At 45.8% G+C, this 15,402-nt stretch overlaps 1 protein-coding gene across 6 annotated transcripts in view; it reads left to right on the forward strand.

The window, feature by feature from the left end:
* Positions 1-15,402, forward strand: part of RGS3 (regulator of G protein signaling 3) — a 145,326-nt gene that overhangs the window by 7,832 nt on the left and 122,092 nt on the right. The window contains exon 2 of one of the 6 annotated variants that reach the window (XM_082403806.1): positions 7,475-7,655. In XM_082403806.1, coding sequence (XP_082259932.1) covers positions 7,475-7,655 — 181 coding nt within the window. Of the gene's footprint in view, positions 1-7,474; positions 7,656-8,793; positions 9,321-15,402 lie in introns of those variants that run through there. The other 5 variants (XM_082403799.1, XM_082403808.1, XM_082403807.1 and 2 more) reach the window with 5 other exon arrangements.

Here is a 15,402-nt window from a genome sequence, read left to right on the forward strand (position 1 = left end):
TTTTTGCTGGGTATAGAATTCTAGGTTGACAGTTTTTTTCTTTAAAGTTGTTGCTTCACTGTCTTCAGGTACATATTTCAGGTAAGTCCAATGTCATTCTTTTCTTTGTTCCTCTGTATATAATGTGGTTTTTTCTTGCTGCTTTCAAGATTTTTCTCTTTGTCACTGGTTACTTAGAAAGCTTTTGATCTTTTTGGGTCTTGCTTTTAGGGTTTTTTAGATGAGAACAGAGCATCATTTAGTCTAGGGCTAATTATTCCCCACAACTGGGGTAAAACCCTTCTGAGTACCTACCCAATGCCCCATGAATTAGAAGGTCTTTCCACTCTGGCTGATGAGAATAAGAGCTAATCCTGGTCCTGTGAGAGCCTGGGAAAGATTATTCCCACTAGTTCTTTTTGGTGGTTCCTTCCCCAGCCTCAGGGTACTTTCCTAACACCTATGAGCTCATTAGCACTTAGTTGAAGATTTGAAGGGAGACCCTCTGCAGATCTTTGAAGCTCTCTGTGCAGCTCTTTCCTCTCTGATGTTCTATCCTGTGAGCTCTAGCTGCCTTGGCCTCCTGACCTCCTCAACTGAGGGTTTGGAGTTGGTCTCTCCAGGCAAGGAGCTGCGGCAATCATAGGGCTCACCTTGCTGGTTTTGTTTCCCAGGGATCACCGCCCTTTGTTGCTTGATGTCCAGTATCTTGAAAACTGTTGTTTCATATATTTTGTCCAGTCTTTTAGTTGTTTCAGGTGAGAGGGAAAATCCAGTCCCTGGATTGGTCCAGTCCCAAGATGTTACTCCATCTTGGCAGGAGGCAGAAGTTTATATTGTTCCTTAAGTTTGGAAAACTTTTTGAGGGGCTCTGGAGCCCTTGACTATGCCAAGCCAAGCTGCTTGTTATCAGGTCAGGAAAACGGGTGCTTATTGAAGAGGCTAAAAGGGCTTCCAACATAACTACAAGGAAACTGAGCCATTCTAGAAGAGACAGGTGACTCAGCTTTTCTGTCAAGCCTTTGGCCCTTATCATTGGACTCAACTTACTATTTCACATTCCTCTGGCAGGGAAGGTTTTGTTCTCTTCTATTTTGAAATAATATCTCTCAGCTTACTTGAAATCTTGAGTTTTTTTTGCTTGGTTCCCACTTAGACCCTATTTGTGTATTTAGGTCACCAAAGGCTCCTATAGCTGAGGCAAATTGAAGTTTCTCAGTGGTATTTACAGCAACCAGCACCTGCTCCTGTAGAGAACCACTAACCCAAGATACTGTGTTTTACCTTGAAGATGAATTGCAGACATACATACTTTTAAAAGGCAAATCCTTCATTTCAAGGGTGAAAAAAATACCACTTAACAAAACATTCCAGCTGGTTAAATTTAGGACAAGAAAAAAAACCTGACCCAAGAATATTCTCTGGCTTTGAGCCCAGGGTATTTTTCCTTTTGGAGTGAATTTGGTACAGTTTCATTCATGTGGAGCTGTTGCCTCCCAGCATTTTATTCTGGGATGGAAGGTCAACAATGATTGTCTTGTTGCTAAATCCAATGGACACTTCTCAGTTATTAACCTACTTGACCTCTCAACAGTGTTTGAGATTGTTGACTATTGTCTCTTTCTTAATACATTGCCTGGCTTTCCTTCTCCCTTTCTAGCCTTTCTTCCTCTGCCTGTCTTTTCAGTTGGTATTCTTCTTGGTTCTTTCCTGAGCCTTCTTCTCACATTAAACATTCTATTTGGGCTCTTTTATCCATGCCATGGCTTCACTGGGAATTCCTAAATCTATATTTTAGCCTAAGTATTTTTTCCTGAACTTATGTCCAGTGTATTCAACAGTTCACTTGACATAGTCAGTTGGACAGCAAGTAAGTAACTCAACCTTAGCAGGCTCAGAGGTGAACTCATCAAGTCTCCCCTCGGTCCAGCCCTTCCTCTCATGTTCTCCATCTCTGTAAAGGTCACTTCTGAATAGCTAATTTCTCAAGCCAGGATTTCTTGACTTTTACCTTCCAATCAACCACCAAGTCCTGTTGATTCTACCTTTTTCTATCCCTACTGCTACTACACTAGTTTTTTTTTAACCTGGGCCATTGGAAAAGAGTTCACCTAACAGCACTTTTGGATTCCAACCCTCATGCCACCCCTCCATCTTCCCAATCCATTTTTTAAAAAAAATTATTTATTTATTATTTATTTTTGGCTGTGTTGGGTCTTCGTTGCTGCACGCGGGCTTTCTGTAGTTGCGGCAAGCGGGGGCTACTCTTCGTTGTGGTGTGCGGGCTTCTCATTGCTGTGGCTTCTCTTGTTTCGGAGCACGGGCTCTAGGCGCTCGGGCTTCAGTAGTTGTGGCATGCGGGCTCCATAGTTGTGGCACTCAGGCTCAGTAGTTGTGGCTTGCAAGCTCTAGAGTACAGGCTCAGTAGTTGAGGCGCACGGGCTTAGTTGCTCCGCGGCATGTGGGATCTTCCTGGACCAGGGCTCGAACCCGTGTCCCTTGCATTGGCAGCCGGATTCCTTTTTTTTTTTTTTAAAGATACAAAAGATGTCTTTTATTTCTTCAATAAAGCCCTCCAGGGTTCTCTGGTGGCGCAATGGTTAAGAATCCCCCTGCCAATGCAGGGAACACGGGTTCGAGCCCTGGTCCGGGAAGATCCCACATGCCGCGGAGCAACTAAGCCCGTGTGCCGCAACTACTGAGCCTGCGCTCTAGAGCCCGCAAGCCACTACTACTGAAGCCCATGGGCCTAGAGCCCGTGCTCCACAAAAAGAGAAGACACCGCAGTGAGAAGCCCGCACACTGGTACGAAGAGCAGCCCCCGCTCAACGTAACTAGAGAAAGCCCGCACGCAGCAACAAAGACCCAACACAGCAATCAATCAATCAATCAATCTATCAATAAATAATCCATCCCTCCAAAATTTACTCTCCTATCTTATAAGGCCCACATTTTCTCCAAGGACCAAACCCACAGCCTTTGGCATTGCCTAATTTACTTTACCAAGGAATTAAAACCATGAACCAAAGCTTGCTGCTTAACCCTTTCAGTGCTGACCTTCCCCATATCTGGGGCGGAGGGGGTGTCGGGGGGGTGACAGTGAAGTGCAGAGAGGAGAGGACAGACACACAGGGTGTACTCACGAGATGCGGGAGCACCAGCGTTAATGGAAATAAAGCCAGCTTTGGATAGGGGGCTCAGAAAGTTAGTCCCGGATGTACTGGGACACGATGCGTCACCTCCTCACACTACGTCCCTGGGCTTTCCTCTCCTCTGCTGCAGGTATCAAACCAAGCGCTGTTCTTCCAAGATGCCCTGCCAGCCCAGGGGTCCAGGAGGCCATAGGTCTGGCCTCTGTGACATTCTGAATGCCTCCGCACCAAGAACAGCAGTGTGACAACATAAATTACCCAGTGGCGTGGAGTCAGGCTCAGGCTGTACACCCCCACACCGCTTTTTATGGATCCCGCCCCCTGCGCTTCCCGATTTCCCCCCGACCCCCCCACCCCCCTTCCTGCCACATTTGGAGCTAAAGACACCAGCATTTGTTATGACTTCTGCATAAAGCAGTCATGGAAGCGGCCCCCTTCAGGATCTCTGGCTGCCCACTTCCTCTTGATCCTCCCCCACCCCTACGAAGTCCAGTCAATGCAGAAGAGATCATGCCTAAAGCTAAAATGTGCAGTGTTTCTAAAGGGAAGGGAAATGTCACATAGAAAGTATTACAAAAAAGGATTAAATTTGTCAGCTGTCCACACACTATTAAGACCACATGCTTTATACAGCGGCAACGCAGTCGAGCCCACTTCTTCACTCAGCAGGCAGAGCTGGGGACAGGAGGGCTCGGGAGGAGGCAGCTGAGGAAGGCAAGGAGGCACTAGGAGCTCTCCTGCTTCTGAAGTCTCCACTCCGTGGCAGCAGGGCGGGCGGATTCTTAACCACTGCACCACCAGGGAAGTCCCCCCAGTCCTTTTTCTAATACTCTAGCCAGAGTGATCTTTCTAAAACACAAAACCTTTTGGGATCGCTCAAAGTCTTTCAACGACTGCCCTACATTTAGGATAAAGCCCAAGCTCCTTTTAATAATATGTGAAGCCCTGTATGATGTTTACCTTCTTGCATATTCTTCCCTCCCTGCCATGTGTCCCACTGTTCCATTCCTCAAATGTATAAGCTTCTCTCATTATCTGGCCTTTGCAAATTTTGTTCTTTTTGCCTATAACCCTTCCTTCACCTCATTGGCTTGGCTAAATCATCCTTCAGGTCACTTTCTTTGAGAAGTCTTCTCTGACTTCCATTCTCATCTTGGTTGGCCCGGATCCCCAGGCTAAGTGAGATACTAATCTGTGTTTCTGCAGGTTGCCATGTTTCCTCCATTGTAACACTCATCCAATCTTCCACCAGATTGTAAGCTCCATCTTGTTCACTTCTGTATGCTCAGTGTTCAGTGTAAGGCTCAGCACAACATGGGTGCTTAGCTTAGCAAACATCTGTTGAATTGAATTTTAATGTGTTAGAAGCCATGGAGGTCTTAGTACTACTAGTTGAAGATTAGTGTGAAAGATGACATTCTATAGTGGTTCTTTGGCTGGATTCTTATTTCTCCACTGTTTATTTACTACCTTAGCCACCTGATTCATTTAACAACTCTGAAACTTAGTTGTCTCATCTGTAAATACAAATGCTTGAACTTCCTGAAGGCAAATGGTGGGATGATTTTTTTCTTTTTCTGGTTACTAGTATTTTATGTATTAGTCAATTACATTTCCTCTCTTGTGCAATGATTATTCATGTTCTTTGGTACAATTATTTTTTCTTACTGATTTGTAAGACTTCTTTGTACATATATACACATTTGCCATATATTTTGTAAATATTTTACATTCATTTTTTAATTTAAAAATTAATTTTTTATGGCCATAGAAAAACCTTTTTTTTAAAATTAAAAAAATTTTTTTTCAACCATTAAAAGCTGTAAAATCCACTCTTAGCTTACTTGCTGTACAAAAGTAGGTGGCTGGTCAGATTGGCCTGTAGGCAGAGTTTGCCAACCCCTGCACTAGTATGTTCATTAAATCTGAGCCGTCTTTGCATTCCTGGAATATATACCATTTGAATGTATCATGAATATACTGCTGGATTTGATTTGCTAATATTTTATTTAGGATGTTTGTGTCTATATTCATAAATCAGATTGGTCTAGCAGAGATTTCAAACTAGTTATAGGGCAGAGGTATATTTTATTTGGCCTACATAATATTTTTAAAAAATGTGAATGAATAGTCAATATTAAAAAATTGGGAGACGTCATATGAAAAATTAGACATTTCTAGCTTTTCTTTTAAAAAAGGAATGTGGCAAAACTGGGGGAATGTGGGCCTAGTTTTGTCAAATTTTTAATAGGTCTTTTATCTATGTTTTCTATTTCATTAACTTCTACTCTTATTTTTATCTTTGACCTTTGGTCTGTAGTTTTCTGTTGCTAACCTTATCTGGTTTTGTCTTTGTCTAGCCTTGTATCTAGTACTGACAAATCCTTCAGTTTTGTTTTTTTTTCTAGTTCTGAAACAGTTTTAAATTACTTAGGCATTATCTGTTTCTTGAAGGTCTAATAGAATTGGCCTCTAAAACTATCTGAGTCTTCTGTAATTTTGTCAGGTAGATTTTTTATTTCCTTTTGTATTTTATCTATGGTTAGTGATCTATTAAAAATTTTAAACTCTTGTATCAATTTTAATAATTAATACTTTCTAGAAAAGCATCAATTTCCCCCCAGATTTTCAAATTTACAAATAAAGTTGCAATGGTTTTCTCTCATAATTTAAGAATTACCTTTGTATCTTGGCTATCTTTCTCTTTCCTAAACTTGTTTATTTATAGTTTTCTTTGTTTTGCCAGAGTTCTGTTTTATTGGTCTTTTCAAAGAACCAGGCTATGGTTTTATTGTTGAAGTCTGTTTTTTAAAAATAAGTTTCAACTTTAACCTTATTATTTCCTTTTAAAATTTTCATCTGAATTAGCTGTTCCACTTCTCTTTGAAATGAGTCTTTAGTTTAAAGAATTTTGAACATTGTCTTGTTTTCTAAGTAAAATCATATTTCCCCTGAACTTTCTATTCTGTTCCATTGATCTGTTTGTCTTCTTTCTACATTATTATAAGACTGTTTAACATCTGGTAGTCCTAGTCCCCTTTATTATTATTTTTCAAAATTGTTTTGGATATTGGGCCAGATGATATCTTAAAGGCACTAAGGTTCTTTGATAGCTAATGTGAAAATGCACCCAAATAAACCTCTTTAGTCCCTTCCCTCCAAACACAAGTAGTCCTTATTCTTCTTGAAACAGAGTTAGTCTTAAAAAATATAATCCATCAATCTTTGTATGTGGATGTGCTGTATGTATATAGTGCATTTAAGTGGGTTTTTTTGGTGTGTGTGTGTGTGTGTGTGTGTGTCTGTGTAGCGTGTGTCTGTGTGCTTGTGTATGTGCATAGGATGCATTAAATCTGTGGGGTGTGATTGTATATATGTGTGAGGTGTGTATGTGGTGTGTTTATTTGTGTGTGGGGTGTATGTATATGGTATGTTTGTGTATCTGGTGTATTCGTGAATGTACGTGGGAAGTGTTATGGTACACGTGGGTGTGTGTGCAGAGCGTGTGCAGTGTTAATATTGTATGTGTAGTTTGTTTATGTATGTGTGGAGTGTGTGTGAGTGTTAGAAGGATACTGAGGCCCATGACCAGGGGAGCTAGAGTGTTCAGGGCATGTCAGAAAGCCAGGCGTGGTCCTCAAACTCCCTTGTCTTTTTGGAGAAAGCAGGGCCATAAACCTCAACCCTTTCTGGATGTCCGCTGTAGACAGTAGTGTGGGTTAATGGGGCCAGTGTCTCCTGCAGTGCCACTGCCCAGGCTCCCACTCACTTCTGTCCTCCCCCTCCTGAGAAAAGAGTGACCTGCCCCTTTAAGAGAAGGAAGCTTCTAGTGCTCTACTAAGTAAAGGGGCCTTACTGTTGGTGGTGAGGGCGGTGGAGGTGGTGCCACCCCAAGAGTCAGATCAGTATCAGAGTGGCACTGGGGTCCCCAACTGATGGGGCAGGAGGAGTCAGGAGGGAACCTGCAAGGCAGCAGGACCTTTGTCCCGAGTAGGGGTGAAGTGCCAAGTGTGGGCCTCAGTCTTTTCTCCCCCAGGCCACAAACAGATAATGCAAGTCTACCCAGCTCTCCTGCTGGCTTCTACCCTCCTGAATGTGTATCTATCTGCCGGTTGCTCACAGCTTCCTGAGTCCAAGGTGATCTCCCTTAGTGCAGGTGCTACAGTGGTCCCTGAGCTGTGAAGGGGCCACTGTCACCTTGGGCACATCACTTTTCCCTTTGTGGGCCTCCCTTTGCTCAGACTCCTGAACATCATACTTTCTAATTCCTACTGGGATGGACCCCCCTTTCAGGGGGCATCCTCAGGCCATGCCTAACTCATGCTCCCATCTTGGTCCCGCAGGTCTACAGCACTTCCAGCCTCCGTGTCCTGTCTGCATCCTGTGGCTTGAGCCTGAGGTTGCCTGTTTTCCTTGGCTGGATGGAGTGGCAGAGCCGGGATACTTCCCTGCCCAGAAAGGATGCCTGGATTCAGACTTCCCCAGCCAGGATAAGGATCAGGCCTGCTCAAGTCCAGGGTGCAGGTAAGTCTGTCTGTCACTGGGCTGGGGCCAAGGGAGCAGGCTTGCCCCTGCTAAGGGCAGTGCTCAAGGAGTTGGGGTGGGGGAAGAGCAGAGCAGGGCTTCACAATGCGCCAGGATTTGAACAACCCACTGGCCTTTATGTGACTCATTTGCACTTGACCACTACTTTGTTGATTTCTGGGCTCCTTTTCCAGTTTCTGCTCCCCTCTGGTGGCCAGCTGGCCCTGTGGCATCTAGTTTCCTTACCTGCCTCAAGAAGGCAGGTCTGCTCCCTCCACCTGCCATTGGCCATGGGGCAGGAGTGGAGGCCAAGGAAGAACAGAAGGAGGATGGCCTTTGGGGCAGACCAGGCCTGGGTTCAAATTTCAGCCCTGCCCACCTTGGAAAAGTCACCTGCCCTCTCTGTGTGAGATTTACCAGGTTTATCCCTGGTAAATTGGGGCTAATACTTCCTAGGGTTACTGTGAAGATTAAATGAGAAGATGTGTGTAAATTGCCCAGCTCAGCCATTGGCACCTGGTACTCCATACATATAACTTTTCTCCCCACTTTCTTTCTTGCATCCGCCAACCTTGTCTTGAGTGGATCACTGAGCCACAGATATCCATTTGGCAACTGCCGACACTTCCCATTTTTAGATTTACATAAGACCAGCAGCTTTCCCCACGGCATCAACAGAGAGCTGCGGAGCAGATGTCTTTGAAACTGCTCCCAGGAGGCATCCCGTGAACGTTTGCCGACAAAGCAGCGCAGGGGCTGACCTTCCTTCCAGCTCTGCTTCCTCGCAACAAGCTCTGGAGATTGAAAGGGCCGGCCCCTCCACATACTATACTGTGCATTTCTGTCCCCTCAGATGATGCTGGGGGCCTGTGCTCCTGTCTCATGGCCCCAGGCTGCCCATGGGGGGCCATGAGGCTGGCTGGAGGAACCTGCTCTGGTCTGGACCTGTGCCAGGCTGCTGTCATCCAAGAGAAGGCTCAAGAGAGAGATGGAGGGGCCAGGGTCAGGGAAGGGCCCTGCAGCTGGTCGGGGGTGGAGGTCCAAGGGTGGAGAACGTTTTTCCAAACCCCATCGCCTTGGGCCAGGAGCGTGCTCCCCTGCCCTTGCTTGGGTCTGGTGAGTACAGGTCTGAGCTTCAAAGCATGTTGCAAACCTGGCTAATTGCTGGCCTGGGGCAGCTGGGCGAGCAGGCCAAGCCCGCCGAGTGGGCGCGCCAGGAGCCGCGGGCCTGGTATGGGGCTGGCACCTGCAGCCCAGAGCGGCCCCCGAGCCCCGAGCCTTGGTGGGGCCGCCCATCCTGCCGGCTCCACAGGGAGGACCACCGTCCCGGCAGCAGATGGGCCGCGGGCGCCTCCTCCCCTCGGCCGGTGGCGGCGCGGTCCGGTGGAAATCTCCCTATTCAAACCGGCGCGGGCCAATCAGGGCCTGGCGCGCCCGCCGGTTCAAACGCGCGCTGCAGCCGGCCTCCGGCGTCCGCCGCCGAGACACTGGCGCGGGGGCGGTGAACCTGCTGCCTCGGTTACTGGGAGCAACACAGACGCCTCGAGTTACAGGCGCCCCGGCCCGGACGGAGCGGGGCCATTGCCATGGAGCGCTCCCTGCACCGCGTCTCCCTCGGGAGCCGGCGCGCCCACCCGGGCTTGTCCTTTTACCTCACCACTTTTGGTAAGTGCCCGCGGCGGCTGCCGCCAGGGGCTGCTTCACCCTGCCCGCAGCGCCCAGAGAGGGCAACCCCTCCTGGTGGCAGGTGAGGCAGGGAGCAGCCATCCTTCTGTTTGGGGACACCTGCCCCCCGTGGTCGCGCAGGAGGGGCTCAGGGCACAGGCTCAGGCCGCGCAAGCCGCTGGGCCCCACCTGCTGCCTGGCCACTGGTGCCAAGTGCAGTTGGTTGTGCCTCACTTGGCTGGAACAGTCGTGCCCCAGTTAATCTTTCAGGGATGGGGTTTGCCACCACTAAGCTTCCCATTAACAAGCAGCTCAGGGTTAAGTCAAGGTCTTGTTACTACATCTCCAGACCTCCTCAGTCCTCTTTCCTTTGGCTCAGGGACAGGACAGGTGCTGGGTCAGCCCCGATGGCCTTGGCTTCCTGTGGGCTCACCTTGGAGAGGCTGCAGCGCCATGGCTCCAGTGGATGCCTGACCTGCAGCAGAGATGGGAGAATTCTCTCCTCCAGGAGCTACTGCGCTCTCAGCAGGGTCCCAGGGCTGCCCTGGGGGCTTGAGGTGGAAAGAATTGGGCAATAGGCTCCTGCTTCCAAGCCCCTAGATAGCAGGAGTGGGTTCCCCCAAATAACAGCTGGGCAGCAGCTGCCCCAGTGGTCTGGGCAAACCTGGCCTTCCAAGTCCCCACAGTAAAGATAAATAGCCCTGTCCTAGGATACAGCTCTTCCTAGCCCTTGTTTCCTCACTGGTTCTGCAACTCTTTGTGGGGAGGGAGTTATATCTCCTCTCTGAAGACTTGAGATCCTGAGAGGAAGGTCTCCCAGTGAGCCAGCTGCAGAGTTGGTACCTGAGCTCAAGCCTTCTGAGATGACGTGTACAGCACATTAAAAAAAAACTTTTATACAATTTTCCTCATGAAAGTTGGGGCAGTTATTGCAACATAAGTGGACTTTGCCCACATTTCAAAGACAGAGCACCTAAGGAGTTATGCCCTCCTTGGGGTTCCGGCTCTCCTACTTTCAGGCTTACTACCTCTATCAGCACACTTGGCTCTTCACAACCTGCCTTCTTCTCTAGGGGCAGAGGGAGTAATGGAAAAGCAGTGGCCTGGCCCCTAGAAATGGCCTGTGGTCTGGCATCCTGGAATTCACGAGTCCAGTTGGTAGAGGGTAACGAGTAATTAACTCAACACCGTTTGTTGCATGTTTATCACGTGCCATGCCGTGTGCCAGGTGCTTTCCCTGCATCATCTCATTTAATCCTCCCAACCGGTGGAGGCAATTCCTGTTAGCCCCACGAGGATGTAGGATTCTACCAGATAGGGCAGGTTCCCGGGATGCTCTGAGCTGGTGGTACTGGGGTGGTTAGGAAAGAGTGGCAGAGAGCTGTGAGGCCTTGTTACCTTAGCCGCGTCCTGATTAAAAAGTAAAAGACGTTTCACTGTTTTTTCTCCTCATTATCGCGGTAAGATGTATTCATTGTTGAAAACTTACTGAAAAGAAGAAAGCGAAAATCACCTGTAATCTGACTCCCCAGAGAAGGCCATTGTTAACATGGTTTATATCCTTCCAGACTTATTTCTCTGTGTGTGTGTGTGTATTTGTGTGTGCCTAATTTTAACAAAATTGAGATTCTGCTGTATGTACAGCTTTGTAACCTGTTTCTTTTCCTTACTGGTATGATGTGACTATTTCCTTGTATCAGCCCATATTCTTGTACTGAGTTAATCTCCCTGCCAGATCTGGGAAGTTGGGGAGGATCCAACCCAGCAGGGAGTGGATGACCTGCCCAGCCACGGCCTCAGGGCTGCGTTGGGTGGGTATCAGGGAGGGTTGTTGCTTGAACCAGTGATGTGACCTGAGTGTGCACCGGGGCGGGCAGGAACCTGGTGGGGTGGGGAGCCTCCCGCTCCCCGTATGCAGCCTCCTCTCACATCTCTCCGTGGACTGACACTGGAAGAGTTCTCTCCTGCTTCCTCCATTAGCTCTGTTTCCTTGACAAATGCCGCCCCTCTTCCAGGCTGCTGATTTCTTTGTACACTGAGTGATCTTTGCTTGTCTGCTTGGGAATGAAGAGTTTTACCGGTGGTTATCCAACGTGGCCAGTTATCAGAAGCACCTAGAGATCCCAGAGATCCTGGTTTAATAGGTCTGGGGTGGAGTCAAAGAATCTGTAATTTTAAGAAGCCACAGAAGTATTTTGTTGATGAGCCAGGTTTGGAAGCTATGGATTCAGAGTCAGTTGGCTATCAACTATTCAGTTTGATAGCCAACTTGGACTCCCTTAAAATGAAGGTCTTTGCTAAGTTTTCCTCAGTTCACTGGCTTTCCCCCAGCATGGCAGGTAGCCCCTGGCCTTCCGCAGTGGGCTTTGCCCTGGTGGAACCAGAGGAAGCTGCTGCTTAGCTGGTGGTTTCCTGAGCACAAATAGGTAAAGGGAGCTAAATTTCCAGCATCTCTGGAACTAAAAAGAAACAAAATTGTTTTGACCAGAATTTTTTTCAGGGAGAATACTGTATGGAATATGTCATGATTTATGTATTTGTGTGTGTGTGTGTGTGTGTTTGTGCGCATGAGTACAGCTCCTTGTCCCCCAATAAGGGGCACCTTCAAGTAACGTTAGTTGGCCATACATTATGTTGCCTTCTAAGGAGGTGACCTGGCTTCAAGGGAGGGGGGTAAGTAAACTAGAGCTCGAACCCAACTACTCCAGAGGGATTTTATATTTATGAGAAATGGTATAATCTGAAGAAGCCATTACAGGTGCACATAAGTTTTTTTTCCTTCGGGATTATATATTTTAATTTTATTAGTATATTTGTTAACTTAAAAAATAGCTTTTTTGAGATATAATTCACATACATACAATTCACTCATTTAAAGTATACAATTAAATGGTTTTCAGTACATTCACAGAGTTGTGTAACCATTACCACAGTCAATTTTAGACCATTTTTATCACTTCAAAAAGAAACACTATACCCTTTAGTTTATTACCCCCAATTCCCAATCCCCTCTGTCCCCTAACTCTAAGCAATCACTAATGTACTTTCTGTCTATATATTTGCTTGTTCTGGACATTTCATATAAATGGAATCCTATAATAGGTGACCTTTTGTGACTGGCTTCTTTCACTTAGCATAATGTTTACAAGGTTCACCCATGTTGTAGCATATATCAGTATTTCATTCATTTTTATGGCTGAGTAATATTCTATTGTATGGATATACCACATTTTGTTTATTAATTCATTGATAGACATTTGGATTGTTTCTGTCTTTTGGCTATTATGAATATTGCTCTGCTATGAACACTGATACACAAGTTTTTGTGTGGACAGATGTTTTCATTTCTCTTGGGTATACACCTAGGAGTAGAATTGCTAGGTCAAATGGTAACTCTATGTTTAACTATTTGAGAAACTACGAAACTCTTTTCCAGAGTGGTTGCACCATTTTGCATTTCTGTCAGCAAGGCATGAGGGTTTTGCTTTCTCCACAACCTCACCAACACTTGCTATTATCTGACTTTTTGATTCTAGCCATCCTAGTGCATGTGAAGTGGTATCTCATCGTGGTTTTGATTTGCATTTCCCTGATGACCAGTGCTATTTAGCATCTTTTCATGTGCTTATTGGCTATTTGTATATCTTCTTTAGAGAAGCGTTTATTCATATTCTTTGCCCATTTAATTTAAAATTTTAAAAATTTAAAATTAATTTAAATAACCAATTTAAGGACTATTTGTTTATTTTTGAGTTGTAAGAGTTCTTTATATATGCTAGATACTAGTCCCTTATCAGATATTATTTACAAATATTTTCTCTCAATTTGTGGGTTTTTTTTTTTTAATGCTTTAATGATTTTCCTTTGCTTTGGGATAAAGTCTAAACTGAGTGCAGCCTTCAAGGTCTTTTTTAAAAAAATTTATTTAATTTTATTTATTTTGGCTGTGTTGGGTCTTCGTTGCTGCGTGCGAGCTTTCTCTAGCTGCGGTGAGCGGGGGGCTACTCTTTGTTGCGGTGCACGGGCTTCTCATTGTGGTGGCTTCTCTTTGTTGTGGAGCACGGGCTGTAGGCATGCGGGCTTCAGTAGTTGTGGCATTGAGGCTCAGTAATTGTGGCTCGCGGGCTCTAGAGAGCAGGCTCAGTAGTTGTGGTGCATGGGCTTAGTTGCTCCGCGGCATGTGGGATCTTCCTGGGCCAGGGCTCAAACCCGTGTCCCCTGCATTGGCAGGCGGATTCTTATCCACTGCACCACCAGGGAAGTCCAATCTGTGGGGTTTTTGATCCACTTTCTTGATAGTGTTCTTTGAAGCTCAAATGTTTTTCATTTTGATGGAGTCCAATTAATCCATTTTTAATTTTGTTGCTGTGCTTTTGGTGTCGAATCTCAGCATCTACTATCACAGAAATTTACCTCTATGTTTTCTTCTTAGAGTTTTATAGTTTTGAGGGCTTCCCTGGTGGCGCAGTGGTTAGGAGTCTGCCTGCCAATGCAGGGGACACGGGTTCGAGCCCTGGTCCGGGAAGATCCCACATGCTGCGGAGCAACTAAGTCCGTGCGCCACAACTACTGACTCTGTGCTCTAGAGCCCACGAACCACAGCTACTGAGCCCGCGCACCACAGCTACTGCAGCCCACGCACGTAGAGCCTGTGCTCCGCAACAAGAGAAGCCACCGCAATGAGAAGCCCGTACACCGCAACGAAGAGTAGCCCCTGCTTGCCACAACTAGAGAAAGCCTGTGTGCAGCAACAAAGACCCAGTGCAGCCAAAAATAAATAAAATAAATAAATTTATTAAAAAAAAAAGTTGTATAGTTTTGACTCTTAGATTTAGGTCTTTGAGTTAAAAGCTTATTTTTAAAAAAACATTTTGAGTTAATTTTTGTATATGGTGTGAGGAAAGGATCCAACTTCATTCACTTGTATACGGTATCCAGTTGTCCTGGCATCATTTGTTGAAAATACTATTATATCGTCATTGGATGGTCTTGGCACCTATGTTGAAAATTAATTGACCATACATACATGCGTTTCTTTCTGGACTTTTAATTCTGTTCCATTAATCTGTTTGTCTGTTCTTATGCCAGTATCACACTGTCTTGAAAACTGTTGCTTTGTAGTAAGTTTTGAAATTGGGAAGTGTGAATCCTTCAATTTTGTTCTTCTTTTTCAAGATTGTTTTGACTATCTTGGGTTCCTTGATTTTCCATATGAATTTAGGCATAATATTTTATATAGAAAATATAAAACCAAGTTCATAAAAATGTTTGATAAATATTTAAAGCATATCTTCTTGAAAGGATACCAATTTATTAGCTTGCCTGAGGCAACAGATAACTAACTTACCTGGGATTTGGTCCAGGGCCTGAATGTGGTGAGTAGTCATGGGAGAGAAAAGCTTGCCTTTTCTCCAGGGTGTCTGAGCCAGGAGGTGATAGGCAGGCTGGACACGTTCTGAGGGCTGCAGGGAGCTGTGGCCATTCAGTGACACAACCCAACTCTCTTTAGAACAGTTATACCCAAATGAACCTGCAGGATGAAAGTTGTGGGTAGCAGCTCTGCCTGTAAGCTCTAGAGAAAGTGCCTGGAATCTTGGGTTTGCTAGAAGGAAGTCAGAAAGATATGGTTCTGCAGGCAGAGTAGACTAAGGAATGTCGTTAATTTGGTGGGCATTTTCTTTGTTTTTCTATGTTTGTTGTGATAGTACAATATTAGCTGGGACCTGTCCCTCTCCTTTCTCTGCCTCTCATTAGAAGCCACAGAGATAAAAAGTCCATTTTCTGTAGTGAGAATGAAGCTTGGGAACAGATGCCAGGCAGGATGATGTGTTGGGCAGTGTGAAGTCAGGCCCTGAACTTGAGGCCTGCGACATGTCCCTGCCAGCTGCCCCTGGCTCGCCCGGCTGCCCTGAGCCCAGACCGATGGGGAAACCCATCCAACCATTTCTCAAGAGCTTGTCATTTGCTGGTCAGGGGCCTCAGCATTTATTGGCTTTCCTGTCATTTGGAGTCCATTTGCTTGGGAGCTTTCAGAAATTCTCAGAGTCTGGCCTGTTGACAACCCTTTGTTTTCTTTTCCAGT

Source organism: Balaenoptera borealis, assembly GCF_965194805.1.
Source record: "Balaenoptera borealis genome assembly, chromosome: 8".
Lineage (NCBI taxonomy): Eukaryota > Metazoa > Chordata > Mammalia > Artiodactyla > Balaenopteridae > Balaenoptera > Balaenoptera borealis.